We start from the raw sequence: 23,058 nt of genomic DNA on the forward strand, positions 1-23,058 counted from the left end.
ATAATAGAATTTTTATCTGCACAATTTTATTCAGCTTTGACATAACTTTTAAAAAGGAATAACTGTTAAGAACTTACAGAACAATCTAATTTTCATAGAATAAAATTTAATTCAAGTAAGTTGCCAGAACTTCCTGATAAATAATAAGCCACAGATTATTTTTTTCCAATAAAGACATTTAAAGTTTACAATTGCGATCAGCAGACATCTAATTAAATTCAAAATAGAGATGAATCAGTAATAACAAACAATAAATAAAATATTTTTATTTATTTAAACATAAATATTTAGATCACCAACATTTTCTAGTCCATCATCATCACGAAAAAAAAAATCATTTTTTTACAAAATATGAATACTCAGAACTACAATTCTGTTATATTTTATTTATAAGTTTGTAAGTTATTTGTAATAAGTATATTTATGTACTACATGAGCTATTTATGACGTTGAGACATAATCACAGTTGAAACAGTTCCATGAGTTGAATCTGTACTATTTATTCCCAAAGATGCCAACTTTAGTCCCGGAATTTTCCTGATAATTTTGCGCACTAATAGTAATTTGTTTGGAACCTTCTACGGGTTACAATTTTTTAAACAGCGAAACAAAATTTGCACACAAATGAATTGAGAGAAAAAATAGAACTTTAAACATCAATGTTATCAACACTGTTATAACAGCAAGTAAAAATAGAACAGTTTAAGAAACAAAAAGTATGTAAGGAAAAATTAAGTTTTGCTTCTTAACACTTTTTTGTATAAGTTATAAACAAATAATATGGTATATAAAAGAAGGGGGTTTGTTCTCAAATTTTAAAACATTAAAAAATAAGGCACAAATTGATGAAAATTAAGCAGCCATTGACGCGGAGTTTTAAAAGCCATTCCATATTTCTGCCTCCAGAATCCAAATCTGCGGAGGTAAAAAAAAACTCGGTAGTAGTTGGCATCCCAGTGTTGAACCCCCCAAAAAATAATAAATATATTTGTTTTGTGTATAAATACTAGCTAATAAATCTGCTATGCAAAAGATAAAACTTAACATCATAAGGTACACATCTAAAATAAATCCAACATTCTGTATCTATAGCTGAATCATTAGAAGAATAAAATTTATACAGCAATAAAACATTAGGGCATCAAAGACTGCAGGAAAGATAAATTATCTTTCTTTTGGTAGATTATACAAATCAGCTATAGAAATCTTACTCAGGGTTGCCACTCAAATCTGTAAAAAAAAAAAATTCCCAATGTTTTTCCTGTACATATTATACACAATATATTAAGAGGAAACAACAATTACTGTGCTCTTGTGTGAGCTATATTGGGCTAACTATATTTATTAGTTTTAATTGCTGGAAAAACAGCTGAACATGCTTTGAGTGGTCATCATATTTCAAATGACAAAAATAAGAAACAAAATTCCCTGTATTTTCCCAGTTTGTAAGGGGAAAAAAAAATCAAAATTCCCTGCATTTTCCCTGTTATTTCCAGGTTTTCCCCGTGGAGCAGCAACCCTGTTACTACATAAGGTTTACTAAAAAAAAAAAGAAGAAAAAATAGAACAGCATTTTAACAGTATTATATGAAAAGGCCAAATATTTAAAGCACTTTCCCATGCAAAAACATTCACTATTTGAACGTGGGCTAGAAAAAAGATGTTTTGGCTTTTGCAAGATACGGGGTTATATACACACTCAATGAACCAGTCATTTTTTGTTTGTTTGTTTCATAGTAGTACTTACTGTATACAACATTCTTTTAATATTCCTATAGGTACAATACTTAATTTTTTTTTTTTAATTCTAGAGAGAAAGATACCTCGCAGTAATATCACAGGAATATGTTAGGACATCTAGACCAATCTTGACTTTCTTTACACTTCCAGTAATCTCCTGTAAACTTGTGCACAGGGTTGCCTGTTATCGGATCAGTCTCCTTTCTGAACCAGATAGGATCGTAGGTCTCGTAAGGTCGACCTTGAGAATAAAGCAGTTTTTATTGTCAGTATACAAGCAACTCAACTATGTAATACACAGTTGTGACAAAGATAACAAGATTTTAACAATGTGCTAAGTTTTTTTTAACATAAAAAAAGAAGAAAAAAAAAGAATTAGATAAATGTTGATGGTCAAATTTCTTAAGGAGTGGCAAAAAAAAAAAATGAAAATAAAGATAAAGAGCCAGCATAAATGGATAGCGTCCAGGAAATTATTTTGCCCTAACAAATCAAGCACCAAAAAAAAAAAAGGAAAAAAAAAATATTTATTAAAAATATTTTAAACTGTGTATTCTATGGTCATAACAATTAATAGCAACAATAATATCAGTATTATAGATTAAAATGGCTACAATAGTTTTTTAAAATTTTTTTATTTTCTTGTAGGAAAAAATTTATTCGTAATAACAATATAAATTAAATTTATTTTAACTGCATCAATTTGGGTCATTGTTTAGTTTTTAACCAAAAAGATCTACACAAATTAAACAATTTTCATTGAACATCAACTCAATCATTGAACTTAAGTTTCTATCCTACTGCTCTCATTTTTTTAAATGTAAAAATTGTGTAAATAATTTTAAATTTTTATTCTAGATTTTTAAATAATGAAATTTATTTAATTTAAAAATTGGTAATTAAACAATAGATATAAACTGTACAATTTAACATATAATTTTATTCTAATGTGTTGTCAAAGTAGTTCAAGACATTACACTTGATGCAATAGCATCACAAGAAGTCATAAATATTAAAAAACCGAGCAGTTTTACTTAGAAATAAGACAATGCACAGTTTATTTAAGAGCTTATATGTGGTGCAATTTTGATGGGCTTACAACTTTAGGCTTTTGATAGGCTATGAAATTTAGTGAAGAGTCCAAACCTCATTAGTTTTAATGTATCATTTCTTTAAATCTAGTTTTTGGTAGTATAGTAATTTAAAATGGATTTGGAAGTAGACAAATGTTACTGGGCAGTTTCCGAAGGCAAAACAATGTTGTTCATTACACACAATTTTTCTGTATCATACTTTTTCAAGCTAATTGCCTTAAATATAATAAGCGACAATATACTCGAATGCATAATTTATTATGAACACGTTGCAAAAAAATTTAACACTTTATTTTTAAAAATGACTATTTCATAGCAAAAATTACACCAGATGTAAGTTTGAATAAAGCAATTGATTGCTTTTTACCTATTTTGACAAAACTTTAAAAAGCTGTATTTTATAGAATAATTGGTATAATTAAATGAATTTTTATAGTTGTTCTTATATCAGGGGTAATTGTGGGTTCAACTCAAAAATCCTGAAAATTTCTTGAGTAAAATCATTCAAAAAATTAATATCTTTATAAATTTAAATCATTGAAATTTTCACAACATGAAGTTCTAAATAAATTGTATGCAGCATAATTTAAATGAATAATTATGTGTAAGTTTACTTTTATCTCTAATCACATTTATTATTCTACCAGAAAAAAATATTTACAGATGAAAGAGATGCCAAGTATAAATTCTAGTTCTAATATTTTTAAATAAAATATAGAAGAATTTTTATATATAAATCTGATCGATGATTTCTAGAAACTTCTGGACTTTGGATTTCCCGAAACTTTCGGATCGCAGTTAGCAAAAAATCCGGATTTTTTCCGGAGCACAATCACCCCTGTTATATTCATGCAAAGAGCACACTCAGCAAGTTTCATAAAAAAGCAAGTCATCGCCTTTTACTTATTTTGAAAAAACTTTAAAAAGCTGCATTTCATAGAATAATTGGTATAATTAAATAAAATTTTATAGATGTTCTTATATTAATGTAAAGAACACACTCAACAAGTTTAATAAAACAATTTTGTTTACAAATTGAACATTGGCTGGCTGATTTGACTCGGAACGGCCCTTATTTGTTCTCCTCAATGGATCATAATTAAGAAGTTTCTCCCCCATTTATATGCAATCTGATGACTCTAAAAGTATGTATAGTAAGAGGTAAAATCCTGGGCTTAGTAAGGAAAGAGATGCACCACTGACCTTCAGCTGCCGCTTTCTCGGCTTCCTCCTCCCTCTTCCTACGAACGGTCCTCTGCTTCTCTTCTAACTGCACTTTTACTTCATTGGCTTGATCCCACGCACCCTCTTCCATTAGCCGCTGATCCGGTCGGATGCGACTGTCCGTGGGTGCCACCCCATCCTCGGGTTCGTTCAGTTGGCAAGCGAGAATTGTAAAATTGTAGATTTTTTCATATTCAGGCCTGAAAACAATATAAATATTTGTGATCACAGTTTGTTAAGGGCATGCAACAGTAAACAATGAATTGGACCATTTCATTTTTAGAACACATAACAAGTATAAAAATAATACAGTAGAATCAGAAACATACAGTTCCTTGATTGGCCTTAAAATATTCTCCAAATACTCCAGGCTTCATTTCGATATTCTTGAAAATAAAATCTTTTTGCATTATTTTGTTATAGAGAGACGAGGAGGGGATATAGACAAAAGTATTCCATAAATTTAAAAATGCATGAACATAGTTAAATTCCAGAACCGAGTTCAGACATAATTTTTTGTTTGACAAACTTTAATCTCATGAAAAAATTGTTTTTTAAATGTTATTATATGCAAAAATACTAAAAAGGTTGATGTTTCTCTTTGCAAACTGAATCAGGAATTTAAACAGTGATAGAAATTTTAAGTTGCGTATATATATATAGATCCACTGAACAAACATTTACCAGAATTCTAGGAGTTTTTCTGAATCTTACTGATGTCAACCAATAAAATTAAGCGGAGCGGTTAGCGTGTCAGACTCTGAAGCCAATGGTTGAGGGGTTCGAATCCCACTCAGGGCATGGATGTTTCTCTCTGAGTGTGTCTTCTGTTGCGTGATGTATGAATGTGGCCCACCCCATGAACGGTATCTGTGGTACAGTGGCATGGGTACTGTTGCTTGCGTCCACGAGTAAAGCTAACAGCTGCTTACTGGGTAACTTTAAATAGAAACGTTCCAGGCATATTCTGAGGCAAAGAACGAGAGTTCAGTGCCTGCCATTAAAGAAACAAAAACATATTTATACAATATAATTTAGATAATATATAATAGGAAATTCCTTTTATCACAAGAAAAAAATAAATGAAATTTAAGCTGAAAAAAAAAATCTTGATAGAAACTCAAGTAAGGAAATTTTTTAAAAAGACATAGTTTGTAATAAATATTACGATTACAGTTTCACTTTAATGCTCTAATACAAAGCATGCGTGGGGATTAAACATTGGGGATTCCGTGTTCGGTTAACCACCCAACCGGAACATCTGCTCCTGCACCCAAGAGTCCAAGGTCATGAAAATTGAGATAGGTACAGTAGGCCTTGGCTCTCTACGGGCTGCTGTGCCACTGAGTTTAGTTTTATTTGTTATATTATCATGAGTCAGTCACGGTTCAAACTTTCGTGAGCTGAACATAAAGCTGAATGCTTTTTGCATTCAGCAATCAGTTGAGGAGGGGAAAAAAAAAACATTAAGAAAAATTTAATTACATTTTCAATATTTCATTATTCAATTTGGTTATCTTTAGAATTTAATGTATAACATACAATTGTGAAGATTTTAAAAGTTAAATTAAAACATATTATAAAACTTATAAAACACAATTTTAGTACAATTAGACATTTCTCTTTAACCTCTTGCACCATTTTCGCGAGTCTGACTAAAGATGAAAATTTTAAGCCAAACCTGAATATTACGAGTCAGGCTCGTAATCAACATTTCAGACAAAACACAAATATCACAAGCCATACTTATGGTCTTAAACTCGGGTTAAACAAGAAAGTCTGAATGGCCTCTTATCTCTTCTTTATATGAATAGGTATTTTATATATTGCCTCCTAATGTAGTTTACATTCTACTTAGGATACATTGTTGTAGTCCAGATAACATTTGAAAACTAAGTTAACATATGCATTTGCATAAGATATCAGCCACTTAGGCTCTTTTGCGAATATTCGGGTGCATAAGTTCACGGCTTGTTCCGAATTTCAGCGTAGTGCAAGGGGAAATATACAAGAAAAATATACAAAGGTTGTTGGAAGGAATACTCACGGTGGATATTGCCTACGCCATATAGTTTTGGGAGTAGAAGTTTCCAAGAGAGGTTTGCCTTTCACAGATCCCTGAGTACTTAAGACACGTGCACATTCCATCTTGTTGTCCCAAGTGCCCTGGAGTACAAACTTTGCGTTGCCATCTTTGTCCGTCACAACACCAGTAACCTTTAAATGACATTGCATATGCAATTACAATTTTTTCCCAACAATTTTATTACGCTAATTTGAAAAACGAGGATTAGTGTTTTATAGAATTTTTTGTCACATAAACAAGGGTGCCCCTCTAACAAAATTTTAAGACTGAACTTTTTTTTTGAACAATTAACATGGTCTAGCATTATACAGCAAAATTTTTCAGAAATTCATCACTCACTTTTCATAAAAATGGCCCACATATTATATCAATGATGATTATTTTTCCTAAAAAAACATTTATTTTTCTTCATTTGGTTAGTTTGTTTTTTACAGGAAACAAAAACAACACCTAACATCTTCTTTTCTGACATCTGTCTTTTTACACTAATTAAAAATAACACCTAACACCTGTCTTTTTACACTGACTGCTGAATTACCCCACTTATTTTTTTCTTGGAGTCATTCATACCGCTGCTTTTTACTAATCCTCTCATTAATAATATTTTATTCCAGATCTATAAATTTAAATTTTTTAAAAAAATTATCTTAATTTAACTTGGCCCAGCATCTCAAAATGTGGGAGGGAGAAAAAACAAAATAAAGAACATTCCGATTCAATAATACAAATTTTGTTTACACAAGCAGATTTTGAAGTGTAGAGAAATTCTTTTATGGGGTGTGACATCATCATTTGATAACTTTGCACTAATTATGAAAACTAACAATGTTTTTAAAAATAATAATAATTGTTTTTATTTAAACAGAAAATATTTGTTAAATTCTTCCTTAAAGAAAATGTTTTTTTTTTCTGAAAACTTAATTTAAAAAACAAACTAGAAATAAATATTAATGGAATTGAGTCCACAGGAAGAGTATTAGGTTAGTTTTTTGCTTTTAATTCATATTTATTCATTGAGTTATTAAAAATGATATATGATAATACAATTAATTAACTATATAGTTTTTTTTCTTCATGAATTATTTAAATCTCCAAAAATCTTGAATGAGTACCAAAAACTCTGAACTTTTTATAACTTTGAAAAGAAATTCATTCCATAAGATTATTCTCTTATTATTCTTACAGAAGAACGAGAATCTGATTAGATAGTTTTTTGTAGTAAATATTTTCCACTAATCACGTGAGAATAATCCTTAAGTGAGAATAATCATCCAGTGAGAATAATCCTTAGATAAAATAGCATGCTAAGAATACTATCATTTAATTACATTATTTTGAATAAACAAAGTTATTTAAAACAATTGGAGAAAAAAAATACTAGAACTTGCTTAGACTCCTTCCTTTTTTATAGTTAATGCTTATCTTGTTTGTAAATGTTTTATTTGCTTGTTTACTGAATTCTTTGTGTTTATTGTTCCTTTTGTGAAATATTGGGTTGTTTGATTTGTATAGATTGATATTTCAGAATAAAGACATGGGTAACAGCATAAATTAGAAAAAAAAGGAGAGAAATTAAAATAATACTAAAATTTATCTAAAGCAAAAACATGAATAAAACACAGATGAAATAAAACATAAATAAAATGTACTTTTTGTTGTGCTTCATTCAAGTTTTATTTTTCTTCAGTCTACATAGCACAAAGTATTCTTTCAGAATAAAATTTTTATTTTTCCATTGCTTTTAAAATTTTAGATTACAGTAAAATTTCAAACTAAACATTGATTTCAAATATAATTTAAGAAGAATATAAATTTAGAAAAAGTTTTAATAAAATGATTCTAAAGTAAGCTCATTTTTAAAGCTATTACATCAAAGAGATAATAAATTCACTAAACCACTAACAGACAGCTATTTCTTTAATCTACATGAGCACGGCTGATACTGATCATATTTGACTAGCTCAGCTCCGTCTCCACAACAAATTATAGAGAGTGGTGTAGTTGTGGCTTAACTACCACTAATAATAATAAATACCAATTCAGTAGTATATAAGACATGCTAACTCACTTCTACCTTGAGGTACCTTCTGATAGATGAAGTTTGACATGCTCGATAGTTACACCTCTTTATAGTTAATACTCCTAACTGTATTAATAAGTTCCTTAAGCATTTTTACACTCGAGGAACTGCAATGTTAATTTTTTTATGACATTAATTCTTGATAACTTTCATATTAAGGTTCATTTTTATTTAGCTAACATGACAACTGCTTAATATAATATACAAAAAAAAAGTGTCTGGAAACTTTATAATGCGTACCTACCTGCCAATATCGAAGAAGTAAAATAACAGAGGTTTTACTAGGGACATTTTTCGGATTATGGATACATCATATATAATTGGGCATTGTGCATCAAGTATAGGGAGTTTTGATACATCATGCATAATAATGTAAGTCAAAAAGTGAAATTCAAAATTGGAAATAATATAAGCACTTACATTTAGCGAAATAAAAAAATATGTATATAAATCTTAATGTAAAGATTTTTTAATATCATTATTTATAATTACTCAAACTACAAGCACTCAACATACTGCAGTACAGGGAATAGTACCATCTGTTGAGGAATAAGAGAAATATTTTTGGCATTAGCGGATGCTTTATAGCCAAATTTTTTTTAAAAATTTCTTCAAGAAATACGGAGAAATTTGAGAATATACAGGTAAACAGGAGATAATCGTAAAATACAGGAGTTTTTGTAAAAAAAAAAACGGGAGACTTGGCAGGCATGTGCATGCCTCTCACCTATAGTGGCTTTCTTAAAGTAAAATGAACTAAGAAAAACTACTTACCTTTCGAGGAACTTCTCTAGAGAAATAGCTGTAGGGAATGAATCTAAGGTGACACTTATCTTCCGTAGAGTGGTTCACTATCTCCATCTCACCGTGATGGTCCACCCACAGGCGCCCAACAATAATATTGTGCACGAAGGTCGTCACTTTGCGCCACGTATAGTGATTGCCTGATTCAGGGAAAAGAAGGTGAGCAATACCTAGTGGAATAATCTGCAGATATTTTCCTCTAAATTTGCTGGACATGGTGAACTCTTGCCAACACTCCCAACCCCTGCCCTCACAGTGTTGGGCAAGCATAGGGGGATGATGGCTGACCTGCAAAACAACACGCACAAAACATTCAGTGCAAAGTTCATTAAATTTTTTTTTTACACTAAGAAAACATTACTGAAATATTTTGTACACTAAAATTCTGCAGTCAAAAGGAAGGTTTGTATGTCTATAGTAATAAAATAAAGATCTTATTTGCATGTCTCTTATAACTCCTGAACCAATTAAGCGGTCATCTTGAAATATGAACAGCAGCTAGCTTTTAAAATTTTTTTTTTAGTTTGTTCAGGAAGGACATTTGAAAAATTAATTTTTCTCATAAGTTTAGCTATAATTATGAACTGTATACAATTTTTTTCCAATATACAATATTTAATACCAATATACAATAATTGTATACAATATTTAATGGATTGCATCAGTGATGTCAGCTAGATTACATCTATTTAATCAAAAAAGGAATTAATTTCACATTCTTCAAGATTCAATTATTTTTTATTTGTTTCGTCAGGTAAGTTGAATGATCAATCTGGATGGTATGTGAAACTACATCACCGAATTACAACTTTTCATGTTTATTTTGTTTATAACTATTATGCAATTGAAATGTGCTTCTATAAAATTACATAGCTTAAAATCAAAGCTAAATGAAACAAAAAAAGTTATGTACAAAAAACAAAATTCATTAAGAAAAAATATTTATTCTAGACATATGATTGCTGAAAGAAGAAATTACCAGAAAATTTTTCAGCAACATGTTAATTTTTTTAATACTTAATTTTTTTTTTGTATGTAGAAGATACAAGAAAGGCTGTCATTTTTATGCACGAAGTAACATTCATGAAACTTAAAGGAAGAAATTTTTTTTAATTTAATAATTCTTTTCTTATCAACACATAAAAGAATATATTTATTGTAAAAAAATTGTGTATTCCTTACTTTAGAAGTTGTTATTGCAGCAAAAATTTAAAAAAAAGAAAGAAAGAAGAGGATTTTAAAAAACATGAAATTCATGGCGATAACTGAAAAAAGATTAATGATAAAACTTAATCTGTTTGCAACGGAATCACCTGAATTGAATGCGTCAAAAAGGAGATCATTAAATGTATGTTTCAAGATTCATATATTGTTATAAACAATATTGTAATAAAAATGTTGAGAATTTAAAAAAATATGCGAATGTTAGTGATAACTACCGAAAAATTTATTGGGAAAAAACAACAGAATTATTGCATCACATAATAAACACTCAGGTACGTGATTTGAATTTTCCATATTTAACAATATCAGGATTTCAAAAAAATCTTAGGAAAATCAACAGCAATAATTGTTAAAAAGCACCGATCGAAAAGCCACCTGGATTTAGCACAAATTGAGCATACAAAAAATAATTACTCAAATGTGTAATTCAAATTTTGCGTTTTTTAGTAATATCATATGAAAACATCAGGATTTTAAAAAGACCATGTGAATATCAGTAGTAATAAGCGTGAATAAGTTAATCGAAAAAAGTGGTATCGCTGCATCTAAAAGTGGCTAATGAATGGAAGAATTGAATTTCGTGTGTTTTAATAATAATGTATAAAAAAAATGGGGATTAACAAAAATCGAGAAAACTTGTAGCAATCATAGCCGATAAAAAGATCAAAACGCCACATGGATTTAAAGTTGTGTTGTTACTGAATCACAATCCAATGCCATTTACCTGAAAACTGTCTTCAATTGTATTATATTTTTACTTAAAAGCCAAACTTTAAAATTGTAGATAATAAACTGACTAAAACAATTATTAGAATCATTTTTCACAAAAATGACTATATTTGCTAGATAACTTCTTATTAAGTACACATCAAAAAATTAAATGCAATTTTAGTAACTCTGAACAGACAGATATTGAAAAAGGTATGATAACATAACATTTGAACTATCAGATATTAATTATGTTGTTAATGAATTACAATTTAATCCAATTTACCTGAAAAGTGTTTTTATAAGTGTTATTTTATTTAATAGGGTGCGTGGCCAAATCTTTCAATGAAAAATAAGCACCTTTTAAGTACTTTTTAAGCACTATATACATTAAGAAAATGCAAAATAATTTTCAAAGACTTTACATGATCACAATAAAATAACTAGTTTCTGACAAAGAACTCTTTTCTTGATTATATTAGCCATTATAAAAAGATGGAGAGATTTTTCAGTTCGAAAAATGAGGGTGGAAATGAAGTAATTGAGCATATCTAGCAAAATGCAGCAGCGTTACATATGAGAGTGCTAGAATCTTACCAAACTCAGCTCAGTAGACGTACACGCGGACTCGCAAGTATTTCATCAAACCTGTAAACTGATTGCCGCTTTCATACGCTATGGACCGACGGAAGGCCGAAATAGATTGTGGTTGAATGAATCGTGAAAATGTTGAACAGAATAATGCGAAAAGCACGCTTTTGCATATTACGTGCCGAAAACCGACAGGGTAAAGAACAAAAATCTAATTTTCGAAAAGAAAAAATCAAGCACTTTTTAAAAGCACCTTTAAGGGCTTTTAAAAGACGAAAATCGAAAAGAAGCACTTTTTAAAAATGATACGCACCACGTTTAAAAGCAGAAATTTAAAATTGGCGATAATAAACTGACTTAAACAAACAATAGAATAAAAAAAAATTAATTGCAATACAATTTTTTTTATAAATAATATAATTAAAAACTGAAATTTTAGGGAACATAGAATCAAAGGATAGAGGAATACCTGCTCTGATATGCAGCGCCAGCCGTAGTCATCTGTGCGATCACATTCGTAGGATTCCCCGAGAAGAGGATTAAATGGTTTACCAGTTCTGTTGCTTGTAGTAGCATAGGAGGATATAGTGTAGGCAGCTATGTAGGCCATTTGTTCACAACTATCAGAGCACTGAGCAGCTTTATCTAAAAGTTCAGAATATTCATACTCCTCTGTAAGGCGTTGAAGTGTGGACAAAGGTTCATTAAAATTAACCTACAACAACAACAACAACATTAATCTAATTTAGTATCTCTTTTTGTTCAGGGTATTATAGAAACACTAAAATAAATTACAGTGACTTAATCTAAATGAAGGGTGTTCAATCTATGACTTAGGGGCCCATGTGACCCACAAATGATTTCTATAACATCCCCTACTTCCTAGCATTGTTTAAGAAAAGTTTATGAAATTAAAAAAAAAAAAAAATTAATAAAATTTGACTAGAAGTAAAATATTAATTTTATTCACAAGTTTGAAATATTTACAAACACTTTCGTTAATCATAAAACTTTTAAAACAAATATTGTTCAGTGAATAAATTGTAAATTATTAATTAGTGTTCAAAAAAATGTTTTTTTTTTCTTTTCCGCAGACGAATTTTTTATTTCATTGGAAAAGAAAAACTATGTGTTAGCTTTTCCAAACATTTTTGCACTGTAATACACTCTGTAACAAAAAACCGACGCACCAAGAAGGACTTGTCCGATTGAAACGAAAATTAGTGGATAGGAAGACAATGTACAGAATAGTAAATGATTAAAATTTCAGAACAATTGAATAATTCATTGCAGAGTTACAGTAACAAGTTCAATGAAGTGTTGACCTGCCTCTAGCCTGGATACAAGCTGCCACACAGCGTGACATAGACTGATAAAGCTCAGGGATGGTCTCTTGCGGTATTTCTTGCCAAATTCGATCCAATTGTCGAACGAGGTCATCAACATTCCGTGCCAGATGCAATCGCCTTCCCATCATATCCCAGGCATGCTCGATGGGAGAGAGATCTGGTGATCTGGCAGGCCAAGGAAGTGTTTGACAAGCTTGCAGGTAGTTCATAGCAACACGTGCCGTATGTGGTCTGGCATTGTCCTGCTGAAAAACAAGCCCAGGGCGTTCCAAAAGGAACGGTAGCAAAACAGGTCTTAGGATGTCGTCGACGTACCGCTGTGCAGTAAGTGTATCTCTAATGACGACCAAAGGGGTCCGGCTGTCAAAGGAAATGGCACCCCAGACCATAATGCCTTGTTGAGGGCCGGTGTGGCGTGCAACAGTGAAGGCAGGATCCCCCTCTGACCTGTGCGTCTCCAATGATTGTCAGGAAACAGTTGGAAGCGGGATTCGTCGCTAAAGACTATATGTTCCCAGTCGGCATCATTCCAGCCTGATCGAGCGCCGATTTTTTTTGTTATTGAGTGTATTTTATGATTGTCAATCAGAATTTTTTAAATTTATGTAGAGCAAATGCCTTTAAACATTTTCAGCAACTTGACATAAGTTTAGTTAGTTTTCAAAGGAGCAATCAAATTCCTTTCATAGGCAAAACAATTTGTTAAATAGCCTTTGTTTCAAAATTGTTGTGATGAAACGTTAAGCAAGCCTTGAAAATCCTGTAAATTACGTATAACAATGACTTGCAATATGAAATGCAACATATGTTTCGTAAACCAAAATAATATGAATAGCAAATGATACAGTTTGCAATTTGTTTAAATCAATTTAATACTTTGATTGGATATGTGAAGATCTCATTACTAGATCAAAATTTTTGTATTATATTTTGCACACTATATATGGAGTCAACAAAGTGTAACAGTTCCTTAATGACTTCTATTATATCATTGATTTTTAACGTGTTTTAAGTTCTATTTAAATACTTCTATTGGTGACATGCAGAAAGTATAAGAGATACTTACAGGCATAGGTATTTTGGTGAGCTCTTTTCCAATACAGTTCTTCATGATTGACCACAGATTAAGACTGTAATTGGGTTTCTCAGGGATTATTGTTCTTCTTTTCTTAACAGGCACTAAAGATTTTTCTGAATTATTATTATAGCCACCATGGCTGGGAGTATTAGGGGCACTAGAAGACTTGGGCTCTGAATCCGAAGTATTATCCTCACCAAACTTTGAGACACATACAGAGTGCACTTTACCTTGTTCCGCCAAAGTCTAAGAAAAGAAAAGACATCATTCTGAATGAATGAAACCAACAATTAGATTTGTCACACATTTAAAGAGATTTTGATTATTGAAAGCAGTCTAAAATAATTTTAAAGAAACATAATAGCTAACAAACAATAAAAAAAAAAAACATTTTTTTAATCAATGCAAATGTAAGTGATAAAAAAAGGCAAACAATAGATACATGGTTTAAACTCAATTTCATAAAAAAAATTCACTGACTTTTTTAGGTATACCAGGTAAATTTCAATGAGAAATGAAACCATATTTTCATCAGAAAACTTTGATTTTTTTAATATTTATAATGTGAAAAATTAGATTTTCTGTGCAAAAAATATTAAATGTGGAAGGGAACATTTCAATTCGACTAAAATGCAAAATTTTTACAACAAATAATTGTAATAGATGCTAGAATTATTCAACTCGTATCTCAATAACTGATTACTGTTACTGACAATTTTAAGACTGGTAATTTTCCAGGTATGAAATAAGAATATTCCAGGTTTTTGCAACGTTCCCTGACTATTCCCTGATTTTTGGAGTTAAAATAAAATTCCCTGACAATTCCAGGTTTTCCCTGACCCATGGGAACCCTGTAGATATCATATGCTTTTTAAGATGCAGATCTTGAATTTGTATTTTCTGCCAGAATGCATTTACATAAAAATGCATTCAACTTAGCACTAAAAAAATATTTGAAAACAGAGTTATATATAAAAAAAAAAAGAATAACATAAACAGTTAAAGTACTATGTTTAGTACTAACTATCACTAAGGGTTTAATAATAAATAAAATAAATTCTTTTATTTTAATTTTATTGGAGCTTTTTAACAATATTTTCAAGGTAATGCAGCATTAAATAAAATAATATATTTGGTAAGTAACTAAGGTTCCGTAAATTAAATATTTGTTTAAAAAAAACTTGAAGTGTGGGAAAATTTTATTTTCCTTGCAAGTTCCCTGGTAGTTAGGTACAAATTTGTCACGCAAAAGTTGGTTTAACCACTCCTCATTAAACTCAACTGGCTGGCCAGTACCAAGTGTTTCTCTGAGGGCAAAATTGCCATACCAATCAGGAGCAGTTTTTTCAGCTGTGACACTTTCTCCATGCACAGCACAATTGTCACAAATAGCTTTTACTGCCTTATAATCTTGATTAAAAGTCAAAATGTTCATTTCTCTTAACTCGATATTCCATTTTAATGATCTTAAAATTAACACAAATAAAAAAAAAAACTTGAACGAAAAAAAAAGAAACAGGTTTAATAAAAATATTACCATTTGTGATTTTAAACATTGCTTGATTTTTGTATAGTTTTAAAATTTGTTTTAAACTTATTGCAGTGTTAGTAAGCCTTAAGTAGTAAAATTACATCAACACTTAGTGCGTAACAAATCAGAGTGCTTTTTAAATGATATTTTAAAGATCTTATAATTTGATTAGATTTTTTTTAGATTACAAACAAAACAGAAAGATGAAATTTAATGCAGTTGTTTTTATACTTATATATCTAAATAAGAGCTATATTTCTGAAGTACATACAGTATTAAAAGAAAATTATCCCAATATGGCATTAAAAAAACCCACATAAAATTGCATATTGTCCCTTTCTAATAGGCTGATCTTTACTTTATTTTTTATTTATTTTTAATAAATAGGTAAGTTGCTCTATATTGAAATTTTAGCTTTTCAATAACTAAAGACACATTTCTAGTTCACTTTCAATAGCTTTGAGTCATTTAATTACATGCACTATGTACTACTAAAATAGGGAACAATTTTTTAAGCAATAATATATTTTCAAACATAGTTTCATGATTTACTTTTAATCATAATTAAATTAAAATATTATTTATAAAATTTAACAAATTAAAAACTAAAGTTCTTCAAGCATTTAAAAAAAAATAATAATTTGAATCAGATAAATTGAATTCATTTGTTTAATCTTTGCAATTTTTTATTTATTTATTTACCCTTACTCTTTATTATTTCATTTATTTATGATCTGCACATATTATTTAACAGAGGAAAGTGAAGTTCTTAAATGAGACTTATACTTTCTTTTATCCCCTATTAAATTCTTTATTTCTATATGGTATGGCTATTTTTGCCATTTTTTATGACCATCTGAGGGTTTATAAATTGTTTAGGGAAAAAGAAAAAAAATTCATCAACCAATGTAAAATATAGTCTGCAACAAATGAAGTGATGTTTGTATTCCTACAAATGCTTAATTTCTAATAAACACATACTCTTGCACGCCTGGTTTTTTTTCTTCGAGCAATGATGTCATCTCCTTTAACTCCATTGGCTCCCTCAGGATCTGTGTCTGAAGAAGCCCCATCCTGAAAGCCTTGACCTTCACTTTGTAAACTGAGACCACTCAATGTTCGCCTAAAAGTAGATGATTATTAGACAGCTAGGAATAGTTTGGCATTCAAAAAAAGACAAATAAATAAAGAGCAATAGAGTTACTTCTTACAACTGTTACAACTATTTCATCACAAAACTACAACTATCTTTATAGGTATTGATTACAAACTACTTTTAAAATATAATCACTACTTGGAAGAATTTGCTGAAGTACTCAATTTATATTCATGGACAAAATTAAAAAAAGAAATTCTTTTTTTTCTTATAGTTACAACTATTTTATCACTAATCTATTAAACTACAACTACTTTTTAAAGGTATTGATTACAAACTACTTTTAAAATATAGTCTCTACTCGAAGGAATTCTGCTGGAGTATTCAATTTATATTCCTGCTCCAAATTAAAAATAGAAAAGAAAAAAAAGAGTTTTTAGCAGTTACAACTATTTTATCACAAATCTATTTAATGCAGCTATTTTGGCATTGATTAAACTTATCAAACTCGGAGCTTCTTTTCAATTTGAAGCTAAAAAATTTCCATGTCTTTAGAAAACAAATAACCTCTTTCATTATTTTCTGTAATTAATTTTTTAAGTTTAATAAAGAATAACAACAGAATCCCCATTTCGAATTTCATATTACCTATGACCTTTTCCTGGAATGGTGATGAGGAAATCTGAGCCTGTTTCTTCTTCTGCATCATAAAACTCATCATCATCAGAATGCATACCTAAAATTCATTATACTTATTAATTATATTCTCCAAATAAAATAAAATCAGAATTAAATTAGACTTCAATTAATTATAATTTACAAAAGAATCCAAGATAATATCCAGATTAATTAGTTATACTGCAAAATAAAACTTAGAAACTAGTTGAATTAATTATATTTTACAAATAAACAAACAAAAAGTAAAATTAGAGACCAATTACAATTCACAAAAAAAGAAAAAAAATCGTTGCAAATTAATTACAATTAATGAATAAAGCAGAATCAAATTTAAAATTTAGTTGAAATAATTATATTTTACAAACAAAATGAAATCAGAGTCTTCAATTAATAATAATCTACAAAAGAATCCAGGATAATATCCAGATGAATTAGTTATAATGCAGAATCAAACTTAAAAACTAGTTGAATTAATTATATTTTACAAATTAATCAATATAAAATTTAAAACAGAGTTCATTAATTAAATTCTATATCTAAAGCAAAATCAAAATCGATTACATCATCACCCCCTTCTCCTCCTCCAATAAATAAATAAATAAATAAAATATGTATGCACATTATACTTAGAGAACTTCCAAAAATCTATAGTTTTCTAACCAGTCATTCCAGGGACAAAAGGTAGGAGGAGGAGTAAGAAATTACATGAATGTCAAAACCTCCATTAATACCATCAGCATCTATAAGTGTATTATTGTGAATACATTAATGATGTCCACATGAAAAAAATGAAATAGAAGTAACAATTGAAGGGCTTTTTCCTTCATAAAAGGAATGATCAGCATTAAAACTGCTGAGGAAAAATGATTGCAAGGACAATGATGGAGGAAATTCCCATTCTTCCTCTTTCCTTCATTTCACTCAAAGAGATCATCATTATGCAGCAGAGCCACATAACCAATGGTCCGTGACAATTTTTCATTTTTTTGACAGGAGACTTCAGACACATGAAAATCATTTCTGAGAAGATAGATTTTACTTAAAATGCAATAAAAAAAAAAGGGCAGGGTATCTGCTACATTTTAGATTTTCAAATTCATGACTTTTTTTGACTTTCCATGACTAATTCCTAGAATTTTTCATGACTTAACAAAGTTACTATTTTCTCTGACAAAAACACAACAAGAAATTTAAAAAAGGAGAGTAAAGAAAGAATTGAAGCCATAAAATAGCTGAAAAAAACACAAAAGCAAATAATTTTTTTTCCCAGAATTACATTCTAAAGATATTTTTCTTGTTCTTCAGAAAGGAAAGAAATACTCCTGATTTTTCTGCTCACATTTCGGAATTAAAAAAAAAAATCGCCAATGACTGGCTTGCTACAGCTAGAATTTTAAATTGATAAAATAAAAATAAATAATAACAAAAATTCTGAAATCACAGAAGTTTAAAAGATAATTCACTCTAGAAATGATGTTTTTTCTTTCATTTTTTTTGAAATAACACCATAACTTTTAAAGAACATGATAAAAACATTTTATATTTTAATAAAACATGACTGTGAGTGGGGAATTTATTACAAATTCAGATATTCGGGGGGTATTTTTAAATTCAATTTTAAAAATTAGATTTTTCAGCGACCTAAATCCATGACTTTCCATGATTTTTTTAAAAAAATAGTTCTAATCATGACAAATTTTGTTCAATACCGGAATTACTTTCTATGATTTTTCATGACTTTCCAGGTGCGTAGATACCCTTTAAGGGTAATATATATTTTTTATACTGGTTAGGGTTGCCACTCAAATCTGAAAAAAAAAAATTCCCTGCGATTTCCCTGCACATCATGTTAGGTTCTTTGTATTTCAATTGTAATTTATGGTTGCAACAAATTCTCCAGGTTCTGTTTTCTCTTACTGCACCAAAAAATTGTCTTAATACTTTTTTCTCGAAAGTTATCAGTCACCTGGTTTGTTAATTGTCCAGTAATCGCTGCTATATAAAACTATTGGTCTCACTAGTGTCTTGTACAACTATATTTTTGTTTCACAAATTATGTATTTAGATTTGACTTGGTTTCTCAATCCGTGATAAAATCTATTAGCTACGTTGATTCTACTTTTGATTTTAGCTTTTATGTCATTATCATTGTTTACAATTGTACAGAAATATTTAAATTGAGCCATATTCAGTGGTTGTAGATTTGATCCTGTTTGATATTGCCATGAATTTAGTTTTTTCATTGTTGACTGACAATTCTAAGTTTTTTGCTACTGCCTCAAGTTCACAGAAAGCCTCTACTATAACTGCTCTAGTTCTTCCCACGATATTATCTTCTGCAAATGCTAGCAGCTGTAAGGATTTAACAAAAATTACGTTCTGCGTTTGCTTACACCCTTTTAATTTATCAAGATACAAACACTTAAAAGAATTTCCACGAAAATTATAAGAATTACGCATTTTTAAATGCAATAGCATAGTTACCAACTTAAATGACTGATAGAATCTATTCTTTAATCGCAGGGTCATTAAAATATGAAGCATTTCCTTCAAAATTTATTAAATCACGTTTTTTTTGTAGGAAATGCACAGAATTATAAAAAATATTAATATGCATCCATTAAAAAAAAAATTAAACAATTCAAATAATTTTGTGAAAATAAGTCTCAACACAGTTTTTTCTTACACCAATTTTCAGAAACTTTTAGAAATTACAATATTTGTATTTTAAATTTTTAAAACGATTAATTTAATAATTTTTTTCAAAACTGGCTGTTACTAATATTCATAAATAACACAGTTTTTAATTTTTGAAAATATTTTGAACTTATGAAAGTTGCTAACAATTGTAGTAAGTGTAAATGACACTAAGAATTATTGTAACAAAACTTAGTAGAAGAGCTCAATTTTTTTAACTGAGTTATGTGCTACTAAAATCTGAAAATATGACATTCCTAAATAATGGATTTGCACAAAGATAAATAAATTAAACAAAAAAAAAAAAAAAAAAAAAAACATAAGCAAGTTATATGACTTCATAAGCAATTTTTTTTTTATTAGAGACATTTTTTCCTAAAGTTTAAAGCTCAATAATATGTGAAAGTATTTTTTGGGAAAAAGTGTTCAGTGTCTCACCTGGTGAATTGGATGACGCCTCTTTTGCAGCCCTCTCTAAATGGGAGTGTTGTTTTGCCAATTGTTCTACCATTTCTTCCAATCGCAGCCTCTGCTCGTGCTCATGCTGCAGCATTTTCTGCCATTTACGACCTTGGTTTTGAGCTAGTTGCATATACTCATGGCAAGCCTAAAACAAATAAAAATCATTCAAATAAAAGTTGGATTCTTTTAAGAATGAATTATTAATATATATATATATATATATATATATATATATATATATATATATATATATATATATATATATATATATATATATATATATATATATATATATATATATATATATATATATAAATAAATAAATACAAGAAAACACTAAGAAAGTTAAGAAAAACAATAAGTAACATTTATTGCGCTTAAGCTGCAAGTAAACAGCACTCATTAGATAAGTTCAAAATGAAGAATAAAACAAAGAAAAATTATAGACATATGAAAAAAAGGGTTAAAAATTTCCGTAAATTTTTAATTGGATTAAAATCATTTTAAATAAACTAATAAAAGAAAACAATTTAAAATTTTTGAAAAAGACTTATCTATCATACAAGATTTTATTTTATTTTCTAAAAATAGTAAATAAGTACATAAATTATGAAGTTTTACTATCCTTATGAAATTTAATAATCAGAAAATTTCTGGTAATTGATTTTAATATAATATTATTCAAGAATAATATGCAGCAAAATAGATAAGATACTTCACATACTTTGGGGATAGTTCCTCAGTTCAACAAATAAAATCTTTGTACTTTTAGAATTCATAAGTGACTTACTGTTAAAAGAGTTTAAGATAGAAATTGGACGATGAGAGCCGAATTCTGGGGATTCGTGGAAAAGTGCATGCCTATTTAAGAGTTTGTAACATGATTGTATACCTGCCAACATTGGAGAAATAAAATAACTGAGATTTTACTAATGGACCCAATTTTGGGATTACGACTACTGATGTTCAACTCCGTAGCCTTGTAATTTTGAACCCAATCCAAAAGACTCATGGATTATGAACTCATTGATCAAGTATTGGGAAAAATTTACCTTTGTGGAGGACTTTTTTTATGGAACTAACCCACATTTAAAATACACGAAGAGGGAAAAAAATTAAAACCTTCCACGATCAGCCTGACGACAAGGAGAGTCTAGCCCATAATCTGTCTACCACTGAGGATATTTTATGTCAGCACTGTGGTCAGTGCAAGCTGGATGCAGAATTCGTATCGACCACTCATCGCTGGGATTTGAACCTGGGTTCACCTCATTGGAAGGCGAACAATCTATCCCCTGAGCCATCACGGCTTGATTTTAACAATTAACACTCAAAATACTGCAGTACTGGCAATAGCATCATCTGTTGAGGAATAAGAGAAGTATTTTTGCCATCAGTGGATATTTTATCACCAATTTTTTTTTTTTTTTTTAAATTTCTTTAAGAAATACGGATAGATTTGAGAATATACGGATAAACAGGAGATGGTCATGAAATACAGGAGTCTTCGTTAAAAAAACAGTAGACAGGTTTGGTACTTACATTTATCATAGCATTTGAGGTGATTCTGAAAAGGGTGGCTCTCTCATTCACGCTTCTTATCTTGTTGACCGCGTCAGGAACCGTTTCGAGATTCTCTATTTCGGAGAGAGACCGCTGAAGGGCAAATCCGTGTTTCAGGATAAGATCGTTACAGGTATTAAGGTCTTCTAACTTGGCATTTAGTGTCTTCAGAACAGTCTGCAATTCATTCTTATCAGACTGAGCAGGTAAGATACTAAATTCCTCATCTTCATCTAGAGAAAGGAAAAAATTCAAATAAAACACACAAAGAAATATTAACAAAATAAGAATAATAATATTTATGAAATTTTAAAAATTAGAAGTAGATTCAAAAACCAAGAGAAAAATGCATTAAAGAATTTGTAGAAAGCAGACCAACATTTCTGCACAAAAGCAATTTAAAGAACGATCCATTATGATGATATTCGTCATTTAAAACTCCTATGGTATGATTACTGCACTGTTAAATGAAATCAATCATTTTTAAAATCAGATGAAAGAGATGAATGAATAATATTGAAATTTTAAGATTTGTTAAATAATAAATAATCATTTGGCCCAGAAGCAAATTCACATGGTAGCCCAAGTTTTCAAAAAGATTTTTTTTCTTTCAATTTTCCAGAATTTTGGGACCAGCAGAATAAATTTCATTATTATTTTTTAGTTATGCCTTATTTTTATAATGTATATTACAAAATATAAATATTTTTCATTTGAGTTAAAGATAAACATATATTTTCATACGAAAATTATCAAAAGACAAAATTGTTTTTGGAAACAAAATATCTGTCTTTCAGATACCTCATTCTCAAAGTAATTAATTTACCCTCAATTTTTTTAGTTACTATTTTTGATATTTTAGAGATCAATAAAATTCTTCGACTTTTTCCCATAAAGTCGTCTTTATTTATTTATTATTTTTTTTTTAATAAATTAAAAGCTTGGTATTTTTAAACAAAGGGTTAAACAATACATTACACTTTAAATCGAAAGCAAATAAGCTATTGTAAAGCATAATCTTGAAAATTTTTATAACTATTAATGAATATTTTA

At 29.3% G+C, this 23,058-nt stretch overlaps 1 protein-coding gene across 3 annotated transcripts in view; it reads right to left on the bottom strand.

The window, feature by feature from the left end:
- Positions 1–366: 366 nt before the first annotated feature.
- The window catches only part of Osbp (oxysterol binding protein), a 36,235-nt gene continuing 13,543 nt past the window's right edge, over positions 367–23,058 (bottom strand). For all 3 annotated transcript variants that reach the window (XM_016061540.4, XM_016061541.4, XM_016061539.4), the window contains 10 exons: positions 21,985–22,238; positions 20,419–20,587; positions 17,254–17,341; positions 16,491–16,632; positions 13,967–14,224; positions 12,021–12,266; positions 8,999–9,316; positions 6,106–6,275; positions 4,038–4,258; positions 367–1,981 (listed from right to left, as the gene is read on the bottom strand). In XM_016061540.4, coding sequence (XP_015917026.1) covers positions 1,836–1,981; positions 4,038–4,258; positions 6,106–6,275; positions 8,999–9,316; positions 12,021–12,266; positions 13,967–14,224; positions 16,491–16,632; positions 17,254–17,341; positions 20,419–20,587; positions 21,985–22,238 — 2,012 coding nt within the window. In that variant the 3' untranslated portion in view covers positions 367–1,835. The remainder of the gene's footprint in view (positions 1,982–4,037; positions 4,259–6,105; positions 6,276–8,998; positions 9,317–12,020; positions 12,267–13,966; positions 14,225–16,490; positions 16,633–17,253; positions 17,342–20,418; positions 20,588–21,984; positions 22,239–23,058) is intronic.

Source organism: Parasteatoda tepidariorum, chromosome 2 (assembly GCF_982258835.1).
Source record: "Parasteatoda tepidariorum strain Cologne lab strain chromosome 2, Ptep-v5.0, whole genome shotgun sequence".
Taxonomy (NCBI): domain Eukaryota; kingdom Metazoa; phylum Arthropoda; class Arachnida; order Araneae; family Theridiidae; genus Parasteatoda; species Parasteatoda tepidariorum.